The sequence below is a fragment of the Pristiophorus japonicus genome, chromosome 8, assembly GCF_044704955.1.
Source record: "Pristiophorus japonicus isolate sPriJap1 chromosome 8, sPriJap1.hap1, whole genome shotgun sequence".
Classification (NCBI taxonomy): Eukaryota; Metazoa; Chordata; class Chondrichthyes; family Pristiophoridae; genus Pristiophorus; species Pristiophorus japonicus.
The window spans coordinates 34543549-34568331 of record NC_091984.1 but is presented as its reverse complement, the minus strand read 5'-3'; the positions used below and the strand labels follow the sequence as shown (position 1 = coordinate 34568331).

General features: G+C 41.5%; 1 protein-coding gene across 2 annotated transcripts in view; it reads right to left on the bottom strand.

Moving 5' to 3' along the window:
• Positions 1–24783, bottom strand: part of LOC139268041 (phospholipid phosphatase-related protein type 4-like) — a 79414-nt gene that overhangs the window by 22210 nt on the left and 32421 nt on the right. For both annotated transcript variants that reach the window (XM_070886028.1, XM_070886027.1), the window contains exons 2-4: positions 19041–19226; positions 10670–10799; positions 6627–6822 (exon numbers count right to left, since the gene is read on the bottom strand). In XM_070886028.1, coding sequence (XP_070742129.1) covers positions 6627–6822; positions 10670–10799; positions 19041–19226 — 512 coding nt within the window. The remainder of the gene's footprint in view (positions 1–6626; positions 6823–10669; positions 10800–19040; positions 19227–24783) is intronic.

The window sequence follows — 24783 nt, the reverse complement described above, 5'->3', positions numbered from 1 at the left end:
TTCTTTAATATTAAAAGCATAAAATGCATTGGATGGCATTTATTGTTAGTCCAATCACTAATATTTTGATCCTATCACTAACCATGGGCCAATTTTTAAAATAAATCCCAACCCTTGAAAGTAGATTATGATGTGGGCAGGGTAAAAGCAGCAATTCAATGCATCGCTGTCACATACCTGTCCAGAATGTCCATGAACTGATGTGATAGACTGAATATATCTGTCATTGTAACTGATTTAGAGACAAGATGAAGGTTGGTTGGATGCTGTATTGATGCTGTGCTGTCACGTTTTAATAAAATAATTTGAAGTCTAATCTATTTTTACTTTATATCCCTCAGGAAGGTAGGTCTTTACTGTAAACAAAATATTAAAAACTGGGGAGTAATTGGATTGCGTTTTGCCCATTATTCATGCACAAAACGAGCCCGAAAATTAATTTACCTTGAAGAGGTCCCATTCTTAAAGTGTGCCGTAAGTGCATCCAGCAACATATTGGGTCGGGTGCTCATTCGGCGTGCTTGGTGGCCGCCTGAAAGAAACCCAGGCATCATTAAAATATGCTAATAAGAGTCCTACACCGCAATCACGACCCATTTGAGGAATTGATGTTTGGCAGCACCTGATTTGGCACTTCCTAAGCTCGGCCAGCAAATCATGGCAGGAATAGATGGAAGCAGTATTATTTAAAGACATCCTTGCCTTCATTAAGGTAAGTCACTGATTCCTTGTTTTAGGCGACGAGCGTGCTTTTGGTCCCATTCTCTGTGTCTGTTTTGGCTGATATTTGGCTGTTGAATACTTTTGGAGAGCAGGTTTTCAGAGGTACTGACACAGGATTGGCTTCAGCAGAATTGTTGAACATGGAGATGCTGCTGACGCTATCATTGAGGCTGCCAAATCAGGAGGAAGAACAGCAGTAGCAAGGGAGGAACCAAAAGACCTGCAGAGGCTGCAAGAAGGTGGCGAAGGAGGAAAGGGCACAGGATGCCTTGCAACATACATAACTTCAGGAATCAATCGTCATACTTCAAACTCGCAGAGCAGCAGTGTGCAAGATAGTTCCACTTTAATGGGGAGGTAGTGTCTGACGTATGTCACTTGTTGCCGTGGGATTAGAAGCCCAGCCAGGATATGCGCTGTACTACCTCTGGCAGTGAAGGTCATTGTGGCTTTAAGCTTTTATGCCTCTGACTCCTTCCAAACTGGAACAGGTGACGTTAGTAACATCAGTCAGTTTGCCATGCTTACGGCCATCAGGCCGTTGACAGATGCACTGTTTGCGAGGTGCCAACAATTTATCACCCTCCCTACTGAGTCTGCTGAGCAGGAGGAATGATCACTAAGATTTGCCCGCATTGCTGGATTTCCACAGGTGCTGCGCATCATAGACTGCATCTGCGTAGCCCTGCATGCAACCCATCTGGAGGCAGCACTGTGTTACATCAGGAAGGGCTTCCATTCGTTGAATGTTCAACTTGTTTGTGACCACAAATCATGCAGATCTGTGCTCGGTTTTGCGGCAGCAGTCATGACATTTTCATACTGCGTCAGTCCTGTTCCAGCCAGACCATCAGGTAGAAGGCTTGGCTGCTGGGGGGCATGGAGTCCTTGGCTGCCTTCCTTGCTACAGCTCTTCCTCCTGGTTTGGGAACCTCAAGGATAAGCCCAGTAGCATTCCCATGCTCAGCAATTGAGAATAAGCAAAATCAGTGAAAGTGTTCTGGACTTCCACAAACTCAAATGCATGAGTATCTCACAAACAAACACTTGCCAACACAGCCACAATCTTAGCCCCAAAGCATCCTGGAAGCCGAAAACGACTAACTAGACTTAGCCTAATTGAGGTAAGGATCACTTTAAATATTGCTTGTGAAAGCTGCTTGCCATTGTTCCCACCATGATTTTCTGGGAGGGTTAAGGAAGTGACATTTCAGGTGCGCATGGACACCAATTTCACAAAAGGGGCCTGATGCAGGCGCAGCACCCTTATTAACATATTTAAATGATGCCAGCATTCTTTTCAGGCAGCTGCGAAGGACACTTATCGAGTACCCAAAACAATGGGGCTGAATTCGCGGCCCATACAGGCGCATACGTGGTGAGGATACGCCAAAAGTTTCGGGTTTAGGCATGCACTGCACATGCGCCTAAACTCAGAATTTGCGATCTGTCAAGAATCGTCTTGGCAGATCATACGAATCTAACAGAAATGGGCAATCACGGGCGGAAAGAGTTGGGCTATTTGCCAAAGCTCTGCCCAGCAAATGCACATGAAATTCTTAAGCTTGGTAAAAGCAGATGCAAGACCTGCTTTTATTAGCGTAAGACTTTTAAAGGACAGAAAAATACATGTTTTTCAATAATTTAAACATTTAAAAACCTGTGAAATAAGTTTATTTTTAGATCCTTTAAAATATGTAAATTTATTTTTCAAAAAATGTAATTTTTGTTTCAAATAATTCATTACATTCCATTTTGATTAATTTTAAATATGTGATTTTAAAAAATATATATTTTAAGTGTGTATTTTTTGAGGTATTCCCATTCATACTTATGGTGATTCTGTATATACGGAACTCACCACAAGTATGAATGGGAATATCCCTACTCTGATTGGTTGTGCCGGCCCACATGATCCCAGGGAAGCTTGCGAAATGCCTACATCCCTGGGCTACGTGGGCCTCGATGCAGGCCTTCGCATAGGGGCCCAGGTCCGCAAGTCCTCAAACCTCCTGGGCCACCAGGCAAGCTGGTAGATTTTTTTCAGGTTGGAGGCATCCACCCGTGGGAAGCCACACCAGTATAGATTTACAAAGGATAGCTTATGCCACGTAAATTTATTGGAAGTGTAAGAACTAGTGGTTAATAAAGAAGTTTCTTTTATGTAGTATCTGATGATGTCCTCAAGTGCTTTACAATCAATGGATTACTAGCAACATGATTGATATTATACGATGACTTTCAAATAACATTTCATGAAACCCATCAAGAGATTTGTAGCTAAAGTGAAAGCTTGTGTAAATTAACTAATGATTTTGTGAGATAATAGGAAGCAAAGGATAATGAACAATGTTCGCAGTTTTAATCTGGAAGCTATGAGCAGTGAAGTTCTCCAGAGATTGGTCCCAAGACAATTATTGTTCATAATAATCACAGTAAAGAAAGGAGTACAGTTATTGGATAGGACAAAAATAGATAGAGAAGTGCTACTTAAAAAGTTGGCAGTACTCAAAGTAGACAAATCACCCAGACCGGGTAGATGCATCCTAGGTTGCTGAGGGAAATGATAATATCGTCCAATCCTTCTTGGATATGGGAGTGGTGCTAGAGGACTGAAGGATTGCAAATGTCAGACCTTTGTTCAAAAAAACGGGAGAGCGATAAACCCAGTAACTAGAGGTCAGTCAGTTTAATGTTGGTGGTGGGAAAACTTGCAAGCAATAATCCAGGACAAAATTAACTGGCAATTGGAAAAGTATGGGTTAATAAATGAAAGCCAGCACAGATTTGTTAAAGGCAAATTGTGTTGACTAATTCGATTGAGTTCTTTGATGAAGTAACAGTTGATGTTGTGTATATGGACTTTCAAAGGCATTTGATAAAGTGCCACATAATAGACGTTAGCAAAATTGAAGCTCCTGGGATTAAAGGGGCAGCGGCAGCATGGATATGAAATTGGCTAATAGACAGAAAGCAGAGAGTAGTGGTGAACGGTTGGTTTTCAGACTATAGTGGTGTTCCTCAGGACCACTGCTCTTTTTGATATATTAATGACCTTGACTTGGATATACAGGGCACAATTTAAAAATCTGCAGATCACACAAAATGCATAAATGCAGTAAACAGTGAAGAGGATAGTAAAGTTCAGGAGGACATAGACAGATTGGTAAAATAGGCAGACACACGGCAGATTAAATTTAACGCAGAGAAATGTGAAGTGATACATTTTGGTAGGAAGAATGAGGAGAGGAAATATAAGCTAAATGGTACAATTTTAAAGGGGGTGCAGGAACAGAGACCTGAAGGTGTACGTACACAAATCTTGGAAAGAGGCAGGACAAGTTGAGAAGGCAGTTAAAAAAGCACACGGGATCCTTGGCTTTATAAATAGAGGCATAGAGTGTAAAAGCAAGGAAGTTATGCTAAACCTTTATAAAAAGAACTGGTTAGGCCCCAACTGGAGTATTATGGCCAATGCTGAGCACCATACTTTGGGAAAGATGCCAATGCTTTGGAGAGGGTGCAGAAAAGATTTACTGGAATGCTACCAGGGATGAAGGACTTCAGTTACCCAGTGAGACTAAAAAAGCTGGGATTGTTCTCCTTAGAGCAGAGAATGATGAGAGGAGATTTGAAGGAATCATAAAGGACCAGTGCCAGAAGGGTCAGTAACCAGAGGACCCAGGTTTAAGGTAATTGTCAAAAGAACCAAAGGTTATGGTCTGGAATGTACTGCCTGAAAGGGTGGTGGAAGCAGATTCAATAATAACTTGCAAAAGGGAATTGGATAAATACTTGAAGAGGGAAAACGTTATGGGGAGTGCTGAGCCAGAGATGTGTGGACCCTGTACACCAGGGTTTCCCACTCCACTGACTCAGTTGGCACTCAGTATATCTCTGTGGGCCACTATGCTGAGTGAGTTGAAAGATACTGGCCTCCAGATGGTTGATATTGGGCCAACCTGTTGGGTCCATTGGTTGATTTTCCTCTTTTTAACCTAGAGACACTGAGACCAATTGTAGCACTCCCTACTGGAACACCAGCTGAGATCACCTAACTCACCATTGGCTGGGGATAGAATCAGGGACTTATCTGATCTGGTCAGCTGGGCTACCCATCAGATAAACTCACTCACAATTACTGGATTCGATGCCGGTGATATTTAACATTTCAGGGCAAATAGGTGCGGCAGGCCTGGTAAACAATATCTACTCAGTGTAAGCCAAATACACCTTGGAGAACAAAATCCTGCCTATAATCTCCACTCCATGGTGGAAATAGATTTCCTCCTGGTGTCTTGGGTCATTGGATGGGAAGATAAATGTCAGCAGATTGGATGAGAGATATAGGTACTAGCATTGATAGGATTAGCCACTACCAACAGGCAGACCAAACACTGCCATTGACTGGATCAGCACAAGCTGCCCATAGTGACTTGCAGCAAAGCAGGAGCCTTGTAATGTCAGAGGAAGAATTGAAGGGAGTACATTCAGTGTCTGGCCACAGCTCCATAAATCCGGTGTGCAGAGTTGCATAGAAACAAAATTTGATCACTACACACGGTAAACCTCTCTGGTAATGCAGTTATAATTTAATCTCCATCATAATTTTCAGGAGTAATATTTGATTAGTGACCAAGAAGGTGGACTGCGTTCGAACAATTAGAGTTTCACATTTAAGATTTACAAATGAAAGAACGTTGCTGCAATAAAATCATAATTTACTTCAAGTAGTTGTGGTGTGTATAATTGTGCACATTACTCAACTGCAGACTTCAGATTTAATCACATCAGACGAGTAGTATGTCAATGTTTTTTTTCCAATTTTGATAATTAGTATTTGAACTACAAGTAAATTGTTTGCAGCAAGATTTGTACAATGTCAGTGACAACAACACTGTCAGTCTTCCTTTGATTCTGATAATGTTGCAAATGTAAAAGGCACATTGCTAGTGACATTTAGAGCCACTGGTATAATTTTACTGCCTGAGTGAAGGCAAATTTCAAGCTCTATTCAAATTAATTCCTGCAGTAGCAAAAAGTGGTAACAGTTTGTTCAACAGAAGCTGTCCTCATCAGACTGCCAAATATGTTATAAGAACATAAGAACATAAGAATTAGGAACAGGAGTAGGCCATCTAGCCCCTCGAGCCTGCTCCGCCATTCAACAAGATCATGGCTGATCTGGCCGTGGACTCAGCTCCACTTACCCGCCCGCTCCCCGTAACCCCTTAATTTAATGTTATGTTATGTAAGTAACTTGGGATACATCCTATATATAAAGTGAAACGTAAAGTCTAAATCCAGACATCGTGCTTCCTCATACTGCAACCGAATATTATGGCCAATGAGATGGTTTCCAGCAAGTTGTGCAAAATATATAATTGTAATTTGTCAGGACTAACCTGAAAATTACATTTATTTGTTCTCATGGAATGGGACAATGAATAAATTATGAATAAAAACAAAAATCAGTATTAATGGGGTTTACAGCTTTTTATGAAAGCCCATCCATCTTACCTGTGGTTCAGGTTTCAATACAGTCCAGAGTGAAGTGAGGTTCCTATTGAGTTACTGGTGGACATGTGCCCACAGTATAGAAAAGATCCTGATTTCAATTTGACTAATCAAGTTACAACTGTTGGAAGCGAAGGAAAGAGAATTTCTCCTAATACATCAATAATGCTCTTCTGAGATGAGGCTTGAAGATAATAGAGAACCTAGAATGAATTTATCTGGGAGTGCTTTAAGCCTTTACCAAGTACAAAGTGAAAAATGCATGTCTGCACCATTACCTAAAATGCTGTGATGAAAATATGTATTAAACAAATGCATTCTAAAATTGAGCACAGAATAAATAAGCAGCGCTTTTTTTATATATAAAGTGAAACGTAAAGTCTAACCTGCCGGCGTTAATGATAGAAGGATCGGGTCCTGTGCAGATATCCTCCACAACATATGGATTTTCTTCACAGGAGGTATTTAACGACGTATAATTGGGCTTACACACTGTAAGAAAATATGGGGCATGGTACCCAGTTGACAGCTGAATAATGTCAGTGATGAGAGCGGTGGCACAAAGGCCAAACACATGAACTCCTAAAACACTCAAGAGAAATCAAAAATAATTAGCATGACAATTTTTATCTCCAGCTGCTAGTTCAGAATCATGTGGTACAAGACTGTTCGTCCCAAATAGTGATGAATTAATGCCAAAAATATCAATGCTGCTAGAAAATACATGTACCATTAAGGAACATAATTAGTCCAATCAGTATCCCGGAGAGAATTTGAGAGTTTTGGATCTGATGAACTGTGTAAAGTAGAACAGTTTCCACCAATATATTTTTGCTGAATAATTTGCACAGCCAGCAAATAGAATAATAAGCAGCCTCTATGATTCTTATTAAAAGTAATAATTGAAATTGTACATATAAACTCTACTAAAGAACTGAAATTGTATTACGCACAGGTTTTACTTTTATTTATATCATATCTTAATCTACATATGTTGCATTGACATGCAGATATTTTTCCCTTTTAGCGCTGGTTCAAATTATGTCTAAGGGACAGAAGCATGAGACTGTAATATAACTGTAATGTAACTAAGTAGTTCTATGCAATATAATGTATTCCTAGTGACCAGTTACACTCTAATAGGGGAGGAGAACACAATTTCCACATCATAAAATATATTATAAATACCTTTACATTACATTGGATTACATTACGTTTATGCCCCACTCGAGCCTCCTCCTGTCTTTACTTATCTTACTCTATCAGCATAACCCCCATTCCCTTCTCCCTCATATGCTTGTCAAGCCTCCCCTTAGCAGAAATTATCAAAAGCAAATTTAAATTGATTTGTGATGTTTATAGTGTTCTAACAAACCTGAAAGAATTGACTTATGCTCAATCAGTTTTAGACCATGAATTAATCTTTAGTGTTTGATGTTTGCTCACGTGCTTCTTACAATCTCTTTGCATTGTTCAATATGAAATGTTGTAATACTCCTCGGAGGCTCAGATGGTGTTTGTAATCAAGTATACCGAAGAAATTTCCAAAAATTGACTCGTGATATTTAAGTAAACAATCGGAAAACATGGTGATGCCTGCAAATCATGGTGATGTCACACCCAGACCATGTGCCAGGACACATTATACTGTTTTTGTAATAGGGATGCAAATCTAAACAACAGACCTCGAAAAAAATAGTAACATTGAAATACTGCTGCTACATTTATTATAACTTTTCAATACCAAAATTTGCACTTTCAAAAAGAACTTTTATAATGTCCTCATTGGGCTCCAAAATCTAGAATTGATTTTAAAAAAGGAAATGCATCCAAGTCCCAACTGCGATTGGAAAATAAAATCAAATATTTTCATTTACTCTATGACTAACTATGAAGCCTTGTTATAGTTGATGTTGAAACAGCATTACCTACATCTTCACTAAGCACTTCCAATATGGTCACCAAACACTCCGACGAGGAGGTGGCAGGTGAAAAACAGAAATCTGTATGCTATAATATCCCTAATAAAATGTAACAAATAGTCATTTTAAAATTGATTTATTTTATATTTGTTGCTGTAATCATAATTTATAGTTTGGAGTTTTCACTTGATGGCTGGTAGCAGATTTCCTGCTGCTGTCATTGATAAAACCTAAATCTTCTCGGGACACCCATCAGATTGAAATGTATAATATACCTCCCAACAGGCTTATAACTTCTGACAATTTTCACACAGTCCATATGGAACTCAATGGGTAGAAAGACAGCTTGGGCAGTTGGCTCTGTTCTTTTGCAAGACAAACTGCCTTTGGGATACAGAGCTGGAGTTTTACCAGCATAAGAAAGGATGGAACAAGAAAAGATGTCAATAGGACCCCAATGCCACTTTTGGGCTAAATTTTGTGGCGTGTGGACCGACCAGTATCAGCTGGCAACTGGGCCAAAGAAGACCCGCAAGGTGAGTTCTTCATTTTAGTGGGGCAGGGAGGAGCAGGAGTGCAACGAGCAGCCCACACAAACCCAGCTGCCCCTCTCGCTCCCACCCCCACCCTCCGTCAATTGGGCTGCCTCAGCCCACCTACCTTCCTCCAGCCTGACCCAAGGCGCTTGGATTCTGACTGCAGCCCTCTGGCCCGATGTGAATGAGGCATGGTCCTCAGAATGGACCAGGCCTCCTGGGCAGCCAGCTGGCACATTCCTCCAGCCAGCCAACGGAAATCTTTATAGCCTTTGAAAAGTAAATGTCAATCAAATCATATTTAAATATCTTTTCATTGAAGCCTACATTCATAGCCGTCATTTCCTAATGACACCAAATTGTGCAGTTATGTATTGGTTTGAAAAAATAGTGCATCTAATTCACAGCCAAACCCAAATATAGAATCATAGAAACATAGAAAATAGGTGCAGGAGTAGGCCATTCGGCCCTTCGAGCCTGCACTGCCATTCAATAGATCATGGCTGATCCTTCCCTTAGTACCCCTTTTCTGCTTTCTCTCCATACCCCTTGATCCTCTTAGCCATAAGGGCCATATCTAACTCCCTCTTGAATATATCCAATGAACTGGCATCAACAACTCTCTGAGTGAAGAAGTTTCTCCTCATCTCAGTCCTAAATGGCTTGCCCCTTATCCTAAGACAGTGTTCCATGGTTCTGGACTTTCCCAACATCGGGAACATTCTTCCTGCATCTAACCTGTCCAGTCCCGTCAGAATCTTACATGTTTCTATGAGATCCCCTCTCATCCTTCTAAACTCCAGTGTATAAAGACCCAGCTGATCCAGTCTCTCCTCATATATCAGTCCAGCCATCCCTGGAATCAGTCTGGTGAACCTTTGCTGCACTCCCTCAATAGCAAGAACGTCCTTCCTCAAATTAGGAGACCAAAACTGAACGCAATATTCCAGGTGAGGCCTCACCAAGGCCCTGTACAAATGCAGTAAGACTTCCCTGCTCCTATACTCAAATCCCTTTGCTATGAAGGCCAACATACCATTTGCCTTCTTCACCGCCTGCTGTACCTGCATGCCAACTTTCAATGACTGATGAACCATGACACCCAGGTCTCGGTACACCTCCCCTTTTCCTAATCTGCCACCATTCAGATAATATTCTACCTTCGTGTTTTTGCCCCAAAATGGATAACCTCATATTTATCAACATTATATTGCATCTGCCATGTATTTGCCCACTCGCCTAACCTGTCCAAGTCACCCTGCAGCCTCTTAGCGTCCTCCTCACAGTTCACACTGCCACCCAGTTTCGTGTCATCTGTAAACTTGGAGATATTACACTCAATTCCATTATTTAAATCATTAATATATATTGTAAAGAGCTGGGGTCCCAGCACTGAGCCCTGCGGCACTCCACTAGTCACTGCCTGCCATTCTGAAAAGGACCCATTTATCCCGACTCTCTGCTTCCTGTCTGCCAACCAGTTCTCTATCCACGTCAGTACATTACCCCCAATACCATGCGCTTTAATTTTGCACATCATGCCCTTGTGTGGGATCTTGTCAAAAGCTTAAATACACCACATCCACTGATTCTCCCTTGTCCATTCTACTAGTTACATCTTCAAAATATTCCAGAAGATTTGTCAAGCATGATTTCCCTTTCATAAATCCATGCTGACTTGATTCAATCCTGTCACTGCTTTCCAAATGTGCTGCTATTTCATCCTTAATGATTGATTCCAACATTTTCCCCACTACTGATGTCAACATATTATACTGCTCGTACAGTGAAGATTATGTGCCCCTTTTCTGAATTACGTCAATCGGTGACTAAATCAAAGTATAATAGCATTTTCATTTCAGCAAAAATGTAAATAGAAATCCATGAATATCTGAAAGATTTTCTGAATATTTAACTTTTTGTATTCAATGATATATGAATCTAAATGTCACAAGCAGTGTTTGAACCCACCAACAAATCTGACAGCTCGTCTGAGGAATGAGTTGAAGTTGCAGCCACCAGCGTTGATGTTGGCTTCAGATCCCACTCCATTTCTTCTTTTAGTCAGACAACAGTAAAGAATACCTTCGCCTATCATAATCTGCAATGATAAGAAGGATGGTTATGCCTATTAGTCATGTTACTGGACAGCATATTGGAACTTAAAATGCTTTGCAGCATCATTAGAAATATTCCCCATAAGTTTTCCAAACAACATTTTGTCATCTTATTATACATCGTTCGCATGCCAGACACGAGACTCCCAAAGCAAGCGTTCTATTCGGAACTTCTTCACGGCAAACGAACCAAAGGTGGGCTGAGGAAACGTTCCAAGCACATCCTCAAAGCCTCCCTGATAAAGTGCAACATCCCCACCGACACCTGGGAGTCCCTGGCCCGAGACCACCCTAAGTGGAGGAAGTGCATCCGGGAGGGCACTGAGCACCTCGAGTCTCGTCGCTGAGAGCATGCAGAAAACAAGCGCAGGCAGCGGAATGAGCATGCGGCAAACCTATCCCACCCACCCTTACCCCCAACGATTATCTATCCCACCTGTGACAGGGACTGTAGTTCTCGTATTGGACTGTTTAGCCACCTACGGACTCATTTTTAAGAGTGAAATCAAGTCTTCCTCAAGGGACTGCCTATGATGATGATATATGAAAATAAATTTGCTCAACAACATTTCCTCCTCTCCTGCTGAAGGATTGGACTCCTTTCTGGGAATGGTTCCACAAATATGAGCCGTGTCAGTCAGTATTGGCAGACCACTCAACCCCAGGGAGCGCTTGATCCTTACCTAAAGTCCACACGCAATAATTTGCAGCAGCGATTATTGGATAGTGATTAACGGTGAGAATCCGGTTTTATTTTTCCCTCCTTAACCCGAAAGGTATCCCCCTGGAATCTTCTTTATCTGTATGACTCAGCTACTCACTGGATAAACTCTCTGGTCTATTAGGAAACAGTATTGTTAAAATGTTTATTGCTCATTTTAGTTGTAATTCATTTCTCAGCTTTTAGCATCCAAACATGCTTTCTGCTCTCTTGCAAGAATGGATTTTTGATGCTATATTTAACAGTAAATAAATTAAATAGCAGAGACGGTATTTCTTTATTAAAAGGCCTGGATTTTGCTCTCAGCGGTGAAGGAACAGCGCTCGTTGGTTACCTCGCTGACAGCTGCCCACAGACTTTTTTGCGGGCTTGTCAGCAGAGACTTTTTCTAATCCAACATTTTTCCAGTGTGGCACCCTCTACAGGGGATTTGTGGCATCTGTCAACAGGACAAATAACAGTGAGGCTTTTCAACCAATCGGACTGATGAATCTTCACTGAGCCACAGAGTTCAAACCAGGAAGTATAAAGCAGGAAATATAAATTAAATTTAAATGATGTACAGGAAGTGAAATAAAGATTGGGAAATACAGATAGGATTAAGGAAGATAGAAAAAAAACAATTAAAAAAAAATCTCCAACATTCATTTTCTTCTGAGAGAATGCAACTCCACACGTGTAAAATTAATTTTTCAGTGCCAGCCAGAGAAGTTGTTTCACAGTAATAATCACTTATCATGCCATTAAAATCTCAGTTACTCCTGAATGCACCAGCCCTAACATTTTCAGTCATTTTTAGTGCAGAACTAGTGGGCATTTACAGCAGCAGGTTCATGCCATTGCATTCATCCCAGTGCTGTGTCTATCACCGAGGATTGCAACAGTCTGCCCTATGGAGGAGTAGGGTATCGCTGACAGCAAGTTCTGGATTTCTGCATTTAACTGTGCATGTGCAGACTCTGGAAGTTGCTGTCAGATTTCCTCCATTATTACGATGAGCACTGATAGCCTCACCATTATTCTCATTGCAAATTCTCTGCCAATATGTTGGGGACTGGACGTGCTTTTCCATTTGATGCCCATTTGAATCCAGCCCGGACTAATGTAATGAAAGCCTCCTCTCTCGCTGACTGTAAGTGAAGACAGGTCCACAGCATAAAACTGCTCTCAATTCAGCACAACTTGGCAACCTCACTCAGCAAGGACATAATGCTGCCAAATAAGTTCAAATGGAAAAGAACATAAGAAATAAGAGCAGGAGTGTGCCATTTGGCTCCACTTTCCTGCACTCTCCCCATAGCTCTTGATTACCTTCATATCCAAAATTCTATCAATCTCTGTCTTGAATATACTCAATGTGCCTCCACAGCCCTGGGGTAGAGAATGCCAAAGACTCACGAATGAAGAAATTTCTCCTCATCTCAGTCCTAAATGGCTGACCCCTTATTCTGAGACTGTGACCACTGGTTTTGGACTCCCCAGCCAAGGGAAACACCCTCCCTGCATCTACACTGTCAAGCCCTGTAAGAATTTTGTAAGTTTCAATGAGATCACCTCTCATTCTTCTAAACTCTAGAGAATATAGACCTGAGATTGGCATAGTAGGGAGTAACATTTGCCAACTGGGCATAAGGTATACTGTTGTGGAAGAGTAAGGCAGATCGTACTCAACATCTGTGCTGCACATGCCGTAAGAGTGCTTGACGTTATTGCTGTCCAAAGCATTGATTAATTTAAGAAAAATAAATTTAAAAGAGTAGTATGCAAAAAGATTTATGATTCACAATTTTTATATTTCCTTTTGAAATCATTAAATTGATTTTAGCATCCCTGGGAATTCAGACACACCGGTCAGTGTATCTGACACAATTTTCTATCCATTTAATGTAGAAGTTCTGCACTATGAGCAATAGTTCTCAAAGTCTACCCCTCATACTCTAAAGGAATTGTTGTGTGTCAATCATAAAAAGGATGACTAAACCGTTCTTATTTTGAACTAAATAGCAGGACTCAACTCTTTAATAATGTTGATGAACTGCTTATTATCAAATCGTTAGCTATTCACCATAACAAAAGTAAGTATTACTAATAGAAAAGGGTAACATTAGAAAGACATGGAACAAAGAGACTCAAATAGCTGAGGAATAATCAAAATGCCTGAGTGTTTTTAACGTAGAGTTGACTGACTGTCTTTCCATAATGCATTATGACTTACAAAGAGTGAATCTACCCACCATGTAATTTAAATACCAACAAGGACAATGACCATTTATTAAACTTCACTCAAGTAAAAGCAATTCTTAAGCTTCAAATGGAAATCATCTAAAAGGCTATTATTTGTATTTTACGATCTGGGGAACATTATAGTTATAGTTCCATTTTACTTTTCGACTCTTAACGCAAGGCTCTTTCAGTCCAAATCATATATTACTGTGAGATTTTTTTTTTGCAATGTGAGGTTTTGCTCAAGTTAATAAAGAGATTTTCCTTTCTGTAGTCTGCCCAGGCATTGCTGAATGCCCAGGAAATAAAGACAAATCTCTAGCCTATGGGGTGGAATTTTACATAGCCCTTCACCACCAATGGAGTCTCATATACAGAGGTATGGACTATTGGAATATAAAATGGAGATTTAAATTTACAGCATGAATCGTGATCGTTTTGATATCAAAACTTGCAAAATACCATTTTATTTCCAACACCATCCCTCAAAAAAAAATACAAGTCTGAATAGCTTATAGATATTGGGGCCAACTGTTTTGTCTTCAGCTCTCAGTCAGTTCTAAATGATTAGGAACTGGTGCAAATCCTGCCCAATATGTCAAGCACAAAGGGCACTCCATTCTGTGGTATTAAGTAGTTTGCATAATTATTCACAGCCTCAGTTGCAGAGTCAGATGGGTCTAGGGATCACAAGAGAGGAAAATTAGGTGCAAGTCACATTTAAAAGGATAGTGGTGATGATGTATGAGGTATGGCACAATACAGAGACAAAAAATTAGATTTTTTTTAGCAGAAACAATTGTAATCAGGCAGGTGGTACCTTTACAATTAACTCGTTGCCGATAATATTGCAAGAAGGAACAAGTCAAAAACATGTCCGAAATAAATGCTGATTGCTAATTAAAACAATGCTGTTGAATAAGGCTTGTGAACATGGGCTAACAAAGATAAAGTGCCATGGAGAACTCAACATTTCACAGATTCTAACCTTAACATTGAAAAAACACTTTGGAATATAATAAGGTGCAATATTGTGAACGTACCTATCGATACAATTACCAGTCTTGTCGGTACTGGACAGCGCACCATAAAGGGAAACCTCCAAGCTCCTGCTCCTCCCGACAGGGGAGTCGCACTCAGAGAAAATGCAGGTTGGAGAGTCGGTGCTACAGTCTTAGAATTGGGTCCAATCCAAACTTGTCAACTTTTCACATACCTGCACTTTGATTGGTCGGCTATTTTGCCTTTTCTGTTCATTTGGTGAAAACATTTTTGCAGCTTATTTAAGTTGCTGTGATTGTTTCTGTATGGATGTTTCATTGTATTCACTATTTTTAATACCCCTCCCCTATACTTTTGACATGTGTGCCCTGTGCAATCTCTGGCCTGACCCCACCCGCTCAGGCCAGCTTCTCAAGGGATTTTTCTATGTCTTGCTCGTGCAAAGAAACTTCATTTTTCTGCAAAGCTGCTGAGTAATTTATATTAGTTCTAAGCTTTTCAGTAATTCAACTTAAGATAAATAACCTCTACATTGTGTTAAAGACAACACTCATGTCATTATGAAATAATATGGGGACGAAATTGAGTTATGCCCAGTTTGGGGGGCAGTAACTGAGGGGAGGCGGGACTTGCTGCACCTGACGCGGAAGTCCCATCCCGGCCGCGAAATTGCGGTTACCGCCCCTCACAGGAAGTGGAGTGCAATGTTGCGCGCTTCACTTCCCTTTGGAACGGGTTCGGGGGCGCTACTCAGGCGGGTTCGGCAGTGCTACGCAGCTCCTCCACGTAGCGCTGATGTGTTTCAACACACCTCCCCTTCCATTAAAGCGGTGGGCTGCTGTGAACTCTGCACGTCCAATTCAAGGCCTCCACTAGGCCACCAGGGCTGCGTTGTGCCGTGGCCGAGGCCCGGCACTGAGACCAAGCGACAACATAGCAGAACGGACCGACTGGTGAGTCGACTGAAGAACAAAAATGGCGACGTGCGGCGCAGTGCACTGCCCCTTTAACTTCCACCCCGGCAGTGGAGGGCGGCCCAGTTCCCAACCCGTGAGGCTGGCATGGGCATCGCCCGCTGGCCAATTTCCACTGTGGGGCAGAAAGGAGTCACCGCGGGGTTGAAAGGGGTCACTGTGGGGCGGAGAGGGGTCGCCACACACGCCGATGGTGACAGGGTGCTACTAACAGGAGCCAGTAGCACACACCAGCCCCCCACTCAGCCCCAGTGAAAACAGTTTTGCATCCAATTAGCGCACCCCTGAGGCATAGAACAGAGGGATTTCACCCCTGACCACAAACAAACTCACAGAAAATCATTTAGTTAATGTCAATTTGTATTATTATGTTATTATAAAGACCTAATTTACCTTATATCATCATTTATCAAAGCTATCAGGGTCCAGAATATTTAAATCTTCAAAACAGCAGACTTCATATAGGATTCTGACATACCATGACCATATAAGGTTTTCTTTATAACTCTTTCAATAACAATGAGCCCTAATAAAAACCCTTTTATTACAAACTCTTAGCATGGTTCCCAAAGACAGGCTCATGAAGTATTCAAATGGCTATTGTTCATTTTCATTTGTAGTAACTAGGCAGTTATATTAAACTAGTTGTAATGAAATGTAGTACATTTATCTGCTGTGATTTTGTTGTGGAGTTAAATATTACATCTCTAGGCTACAGATTTAATTTTCTTCACAACCCAATGTAATTCAGTCCACGGCTGTGTAAACAACCCCAGCTTCCACTGAATCAAATTCGATGGATAGTTTGAAGTGTTCAGTTGTGTCTGATGTCTGTGGAGAATTTTGGCTTCTCTCTTCGCAATTTACAACTACTAACAGATCTCTATGGTGCTGTTTATGTTAAGTCACAGTATATAAACGTATCATTCCTGTGAATTGGCTCTTCCTGAGATCAATGATAGATTCATTTCTTTCTCTGGTTGTAATACCTTTTTAAAGATATTGCTTGTTGGTTGCTAGGTTCCCTGTTTGTCCAGTATGTTGCTGGTTTCTGAATATATTTCAGACGGAAGTGTGACACGGACTTTGCAGGCCTTGATATTAGCCCTCCCTTGATGGGTGGGACGGATTAGAAAGTGAAATCTGTGTAACCCGACCCCAGGGCACCATGGAGAAGCGTAGCACTTAATATCATATTTAATTTCGGCTCCTGTCTGGATAGTGAGAACTCCCAGCATGGTAAGTCCCGCCCCCAGCTCCGCCCCTTGCCATCATTAGACTTGTAAGAGCTGAGCCTCCGCTTACAAGACCGATGGGAGCTCCTGGAAAGGGGTACTGAGGTGAATGATCAGCCATGATCTTATTGAATGGTGGTGCAGGCTCAAAGGGCCGAATGGCCTACTCCTGCACCTATTTTCTATGTTTCTATGGAGTTGGCAGGAGCGTGCTGTAAGCTGATAGGTTCTGCTGGACCCCTTTGTGACGAGACCCTGGCAGAATCCTTGAGGAAGTTTGGGGCCACTATATTATTGAACATGCTTTTTTGAGGAGGACCTGGTCAGTGCAGATAACTATATGCAAGCCTTTGACCTCTAAGGCCAGGGTTCAAATACTCTGGTAACTGTAAGGGTCTTGGTTTGAAATTATTTTGACCCAGTCTTAATCCAGTTCATACTGGTCATGGGCAAAAGTGCAAAACTGCCTTGCTTGAATGCTAATTGTCTTTCTCACTAGGAAGTGTCAGAATGGCTGATGTGGGAAATGGAAAAACATTGCACTATCCTAATACAAGGTGTTCATTAGAGATTAGGATTGAACCTTATTGATGGGGCAGAGTTAAGTGAACTCTATTCTACATTTAACTATGCTATACCTGATGTAGCTTGACATTGATACTGGGTTCTGAAATGAAAATGTTCCATTCACCAGCACAAACTTTCCTCATCCTTGAAAAAAGGGAATATGCTTTTTTTATCCAAATGAGCCAACTTTTGTCTACTCATATAATCTGGCTCTCTGCTGACTGAGACTAGCACCAATATCAGCTCCAATATATCCACCATAGTAGAGCTGATAATAAAATACATCAGATTCAATTACCAAAGAGAGAGGATCGCTCACCAGTGACCATGATGACAGCACTTCTTTAATGAATATGAAAAATCAGTCAAAAGTGGGTCATAATGGTCTTTTGCACTGATGAACGCACTTTAATATTATAGGAGCACGGCCCTTCATTGGCTGAGCTCCACAGCATAAACACTGTACACTTATAAAACCAAATGTGGTTCTACAAATATCCCAGTCAAGTCAAGGAACAAGACTCAAAAACATGGAGAGCCAGTCCCCCTTCAACTGATACAGCAGCTGAGTCCCTGTCTAGCACAGTGCAGCCAGCACAACTGGCAGCTGAATCAAAAGCAGATGAGTAATGCAGGGACTTTCCTGTTCCTGGAAAGCAGGGAGACAATCACACAACTGATCCTGTGAAAGAAGAAGGCCCTGTGTGCCTGGAGCTCACCAACATGATCTATTTATGTCATGGGGAAAGATTGGAGATGCTGGGTCTGTTTTCTTTGGAACAGAGGAGGCTGAGGGGAGACCTGACTGAGGTGTATAAATTATGAGGGGCCTGAATCAAGTGGATAGGAAGGACCGGTTTCCCTTGGCAGAGAGGTCAACAACTAGGAGACATAGATTTAAAGTAATTGAGGGGAGGTTTAGAGGAGATATGAGGGGAAATTTCTTCACCCAGAGGGTAGTGCAGGTCTGGAACTCACTGCCTGAAAGGGTGGTAGAGGCAGAAACCCTCACCACATTTAAAAAATACTTGTATGTGCACTTAAAGTGCCGTAACCTACAGGGCTACGAACCAGGAGCTGGAAAGTGGGAATAGGCTGGATAGCTCTTGGTCGGCCAGCGCAGGCACGATGGGCCGAAATGGCCTCCTTCCGTGCTGTAAATTTCTATGATTCTATGGGCATGAGACTCTGGGGTAGAATCTTAAAAACAGCTTCTAAAAAAAGTATAGAAACGTACATGCTACTACCAGCTATTCAATCTTATTTTAAATAAGAATTAACCTTTAAAATGTTCAAGCGTGAAATCTCAGTTTCATGTGCAGCGAAATTATAGGTCACGCCTGCAGAATAACAAGGAATTATGTATGATCGCAAAGACTTTAACTGACTTGATTAGCAGTTAAATATGGGAGGAGGATTGGAAAGGTCTCTAAAATCAATCATACATAAAACATCATGTTTCAAACTTAAGATGCATTTCATAATATCATATAAAGTACAAACCATAGCTGCAGGTCCAGCAAATGCCAAGCTAAGCAACATGAGGAAGGGGATGATTTCCTGAGTGGGTTCAATAAACGGCATGCTGAGTGTCCTGTCATGGCAGTTGAAGCCCGAGCGAACTGGTTTGAAGACATCAGTAAGCTCCAGGAAATAAAGGCTAACAATGGAGGAGGCCAGTATTGGCAACTGAGAAAAGAAAATGAGAGAAGACACTTGGACTATATACCGAGAAACTGAAACAGCAATTATTCCAGAAAACAATCTGAAGCAGCTTAAATATTACAAGCTAAATTATTCACATTTCACACATTACATACAATTTTTAAGAGTTTAGTTGATTGCTATAGTTGTAGTACTCATCAGAAATAAAGGATTAATATGATGAATCATAAAGTATATAGTACAAATATTTATATACTTGTATTTTTATACTAGCAAAGATATGCCAGCTTAAGGACTATTTGGAGAACTTACAATGTGATGCACTAACAAGAATACAATTTATTGAAGAGAATGGGAGTACTGTACTGATTACATAAGTAAGCCTCCATTATAATACATTTAATTAAATGTGATGATATGAATGTATGGAGGAAGTGTTAACAAATATCAAACAAATCACACTTATTCATGGCTGTTTTCAGCTTTTAGAGACCATAAGAAAATAAGAAATAGGAGTAGGAGTAGACCATCGAAGCTGCTCCACCATTCAATAAGATCATGGCTGATCTGATCATGGACTCTCAATGATATCGCCATTTTTCTGCTTATCAAACTGCTAGTGACTTCAGCTTTTCACTGGGTGAGTTTGATCTTTTGGATTCCATTGGTTTGCCAGCCGAAACTAAGCCAATTATAGCACTCCATTACTGGAAGACTATTAAAATTGTGGAAAAGGTATACCGAAGATTTGCTAGGATAATACCAGGAATGAGCCATTATAACTAGGAAGAAAAGCTTGAAAAATTGGCAGTTTTTCCCCCACTGGAACAGAGAAGGGTAAAGGGTGATCTAATCAAGAGTTTCAAAATTATGAAAGGTTTTTTGAAGGTAAGTAAAAAAGATAGTTTCCTCTAGTTGGTAAATCGATAACAAGAGGACAAAGACTCAGGATTATCACTACAAGAATGAAGGAGAAGTTAGAAGAATATTTTCACAGAGAGGGTTATAGAACATGGCATGTTTTACCACAAGTGCCCATTGAGGTCGAGATTCATTTAAAACAGAATTGGATAAGTATTTGAAAATGAAGCATATGAAAGGATGTGTAGAAAGCAGAGAATTTAGATTAGAGTAGATAGTTCTAGTTGAGCAGCGAGCAGCAAGAAAGAAAGAATAGGACTGAGTGGCCTCCTTCTGTGCTTTGATTCTATGAATCAGGAACAAAAAGCAAGTTGCAATTGCAGTTTTAAAAATTGTGCACTGAGGCTGCTTGTGTAGGTTGATGTAGAAAATGATATGTTAAGTAATTTTTTGGTCAGTTCGGGTCTTTTTTGTACTTGTAATGGTTCATTTAAACATCCAAATTATGATTTTTGAATTCCAACAAAAATGCATGAAATATACAGCTGTGTGACGTCTCGGGGCTTTTCGATAGTTTACTGAACCAGACTGAAATGCCCCTGAATCCAGCTGTGCCAATGAGTGCAGCAGTGAATTGTTTAAAAAGCTGATGATAGTTGGCAGGGTGAGCACTCAGCCTCTGCTGGAGCCTGTGCTCCTGAGCAGTCGCCTCTCATCAGCAACAACACTGAACTAGTTTGTGGAACAATTGCAGCCAAATCTTTGCTGAACAAATTTTCTGCCAAAGAGCATAGTTGCTTCATTACTGAACTAACAGACAAGCTAATTCCAAAATGGACATTTTAACTTCCCTCAGTGGAAAACAGCCACACATATTAATAACAGCCACATTGTTAATTCATACTAACGATGCGTTGACGCAGCATTATAAGCAACAGCAGATCCTTCAAAAGAAAAGGCTGTTACGAATTTCATTCCCCTTTTATTTTGGGCAGAGAAAGACGAATCCTCGGTAAAAGAAAAGCTGCTTGTTTCAGCTTGCCTCTGCATTTTCCAGTAACAACTGACCACTATTCCCATCATTTCAAAGCTCAGGGAACCCACAGGCATCAGACGTTGTTACAAAAATCCCAATCGTAACAAGCTTTTATCTGATCATTCAATAACCTCAGTACCAATTAGTCAACTTGTGAATTCAATGATGAAGCGATTCTCCTACTACCCGGTCGGTCTGAGGTTAGAGCAGTGACCCCCTGTGAAACTGCTGGTGATTTTGAGCAGCTATGTTTTCTTTCACCTGATTGAGAAGGTGGTCGCTTAGGATAGACGTGGTGAGCTGTTAAATTTGATAATCAAAGGATGGGAAGCACCACGTCATGTTTTGATGAAAGTTGCTAGGTTACGGAGAAACAAAACAGGCACAATTCCCTGCTGAAATCAGGGATAGCTGTTGTGATAAGGAAAAAAAACATGTTCATCAATGACCTAGCAGCCGTCATCAAAACTGATGCCATTCACTTTGATGATCAAACTATCGTCTGCGGATGATAAAGACAAAATTGGGGACAGCAGCCAGCTAAATGGTGTATTAACTCCACGCTGAGGAAACCAAGTCAATAAGTCTGTCAAGAAAGATTGATTGTGGCGCTGCCCACCCATGCTTTATTCTATATGGGTGAACGCCATCTTCAGTTACAGATCTTGGGAAATTGTATTTGGCTGTGCTGCTCCAAACAAGTGATTGATTTACACCGAAAAATAAGGATATTTTTCGTAAAATATAGTGCTTTTGTCAACATCAGTAATATTTGTGTTCTGCAAAGCTTATATTCACCCAATGAGGAAATATTGTAGCTCTGTTTAGCAATCTAGAAATAAAAACAATGTATCTCTTACTCCTGCAGCCAGTACATTTCAAAACAGTGAAGAATGGTAGATTGGTGATGATGGTTTGCTCCATTACAGAATCCATTCATAGAAACATAGCAACATAGAAATCTACAGCGCAGAAGGAGGCCTTTTCGGCCCATCATGTCCGCGCCAGCCGACAAAAAGCCACACGGCCCTCGGTCAGCAGCCCTGAAGGTTATATATAAAACCATGAAGAATAAACCATGGCAGACAGGTAAAGAGCATTGGGCCCAACCAGTCCGCCCCACACAACTGCGACATTCCCTGCACCGCAATGTTCTGCACTCCACCCCAACCGGAGCAATGTGATCTCCTGGGAGAGCCAAAAAACCAGATAAAAAATCCAGGCCAATTGGGGAAAGAAAATCTGGGAAAATTCCTCTCCGACCCGTCCAGGTGATCGAAACTAGTCCAAGAGATCACCCTGGCTGTATTTGATTCCCTGCAGTACTGACCATCGTACCTGCGCCAGCCAACAAGAGTGTATCCAGTGTAATCCCACTTACCAGCTCTAGGTCCGTTACTTTGCAGGTTACAGCACTTCAAGTATCCATCCAAACAACTTTTAAATGTGGTGAGGGTTTCTGCATCCACCATCCTTCCAGACAGTAAGTTCCAGACCCCCACAACCCTCTGTGTGAAAAAGCCTCCCCTCAAATCCCCTCTAAACCTTCCACCAACCACCTTAAACTTATGCCCCCTCATAATTGACCCTATCCACCAAGGGAAATAGGCCCTTGCTATCCACGATATCCAGGCTCCTCAAAATTTTATACATCTCAATGAGGTCTCCTCTCAGCCTCCTCTGTTCCAATGAGAACCAACCCAGCCTATCCAATCTGTCCTCATAGCTAAGATTCTCCATTCCAGGCAGCATCTGAGTAAATCTCCTCTGCACCCTCTCTAGTGCAATCACGTCCTTCCTATAATACGGTGACCAGGACTGCACGCAGTACTCCAGCTGTGGCCTAACCAGAGTATTATACAATTTAAGCATAACATAGAAACATAGAAAATAGGTACAGGAGTAGGCCATTTGGTCCTTCGAGCTTGCACCACCATTCAATAAGATCATGGCTGATCATTCCCTCAATATCCCTTTCCTGCTTTCTCTCCATACCCCTTGATCCCCGAAGCCGTAAGGGCCATATCTAACTCCCTCTTGAATATATTCAATGAACTGGCATCAACAATTCTCTGTGGCAGGGAATTCCACAGTTAACAACTCTCTGGGTGAAGAAGTTTCTCCTCATCTCAATCCTAAATGGCCTACCCCTTATCCTAAGACTGTGTTCCCTGGTTCTGGGAACATTCTACCAGCATCTAACCTGTCCTGTCCCATCAGGATTTTATATGTTTCTATGAGATCCCCTCTCATTCTTCTAAACTCCAATGTATAAAGACCCAGTTGATCCAGTCTCTCCTCATATGTCAGTCCTGCCTTCCCTTGAATCAGTCTGGTGAACCTTCGTTGCACTCCCTCAATAGCAAGAACGTCCTTCCTCAGATTAGGAGACCAAAACTGAACACAATATTCAGGTGAGGCCTCACCAGGGCCCTGTACAACTGCAGTAAGACCTCCCTGTTCCTATACTCAAATCCCCTAGCTGTGAAGGCCAACATACCATTTGCCTTCTTCACCACCTACTGTACCTGTATGCCAACTTTCAATGACTGATGAACCATGACACCCAGGTCTCGTTGTACCTCCCCTTTTCCTAATCTGCTGCCATTGAGATAATATTCTGTCTTCGCGTTTTTGCCCCCAAAGTGGATAACCTCACATTTATCCACATTATACTGCATCTCCCTGCTCTGGTATTCTATGTCTAAGCCTAGAAAGGCAAGCATTCCGTATGCCTTCTCAACCACCTTATCCACCTGGCCTGCTACTTTCAGGGATCTGTGGACAAGCACTCCAATGTCCCTTTGCTTAGCTACATTTCTAAGTGGCCTACCGTTTAATGTGTATACCCTTTCCTTATTAGCCCTCCCCAAGTGCATTACCTCACACTTCTCCGAATTATATTCCATTTGCCACTGTTCTGCCCACCTGACCAGTAGATTGATATCCTCCTGCAGCCCATGACTTTTCTCTTCATTGTCAACCACACAGCCAATTTTAGTGTCATCTGCAAACTTCTTAATCATACTCCCGATATTCAAATCTAGAAAATTGATGTCTACCATATGTATACCGCTCCAAGATATTGCTGGCTGTGTCTTTCCTAAAGATCTCTGCAGCCATGCATTCACATTCTGTGTAATTGCAAGCAGCCCACACGAAAAACCAGTAGCTAACATTGCCACGTTCTGCCTGCCGAACTCTCTCCTGATCAGTATCACTGCCTGAAATACTGCCCTTTGTTTCGTAAAGTTAAAATTCTGAATTATGGTTGTTGAGCCATGCATTCCAGCTGCAGGGTGCAGGAAAAAGTCTAACTAATGGCGCACAACGCGAGATGCCCCGCTCCAGCAAGATCTGGTCCATTGTCTTTCAGATGACACATTAAGCCGAAGTCGTATCTGCCTGTTCAAGTGGATGCAAAAGATCCCATGGCACTCGTCAAAAAGGAGCACGGCATTCTCCTGCATTCCTGATGAACATTTATCCTTCAACCAATATAACTAAAACAGAATGGGGATTAAATCAGGTCATGTAGTGTCTGTTTTTAGGGGCTACACTCCCAACTAAGACTCAAAAATGGGGTCCGAGATGCTTGCGCACACTTCCAACAGGAAGTGCGCAGGGCGCCATCTTGGTAAAGGGGTTTGAGTACGTGCACCTAATGACCGCCAGCAGCATGCA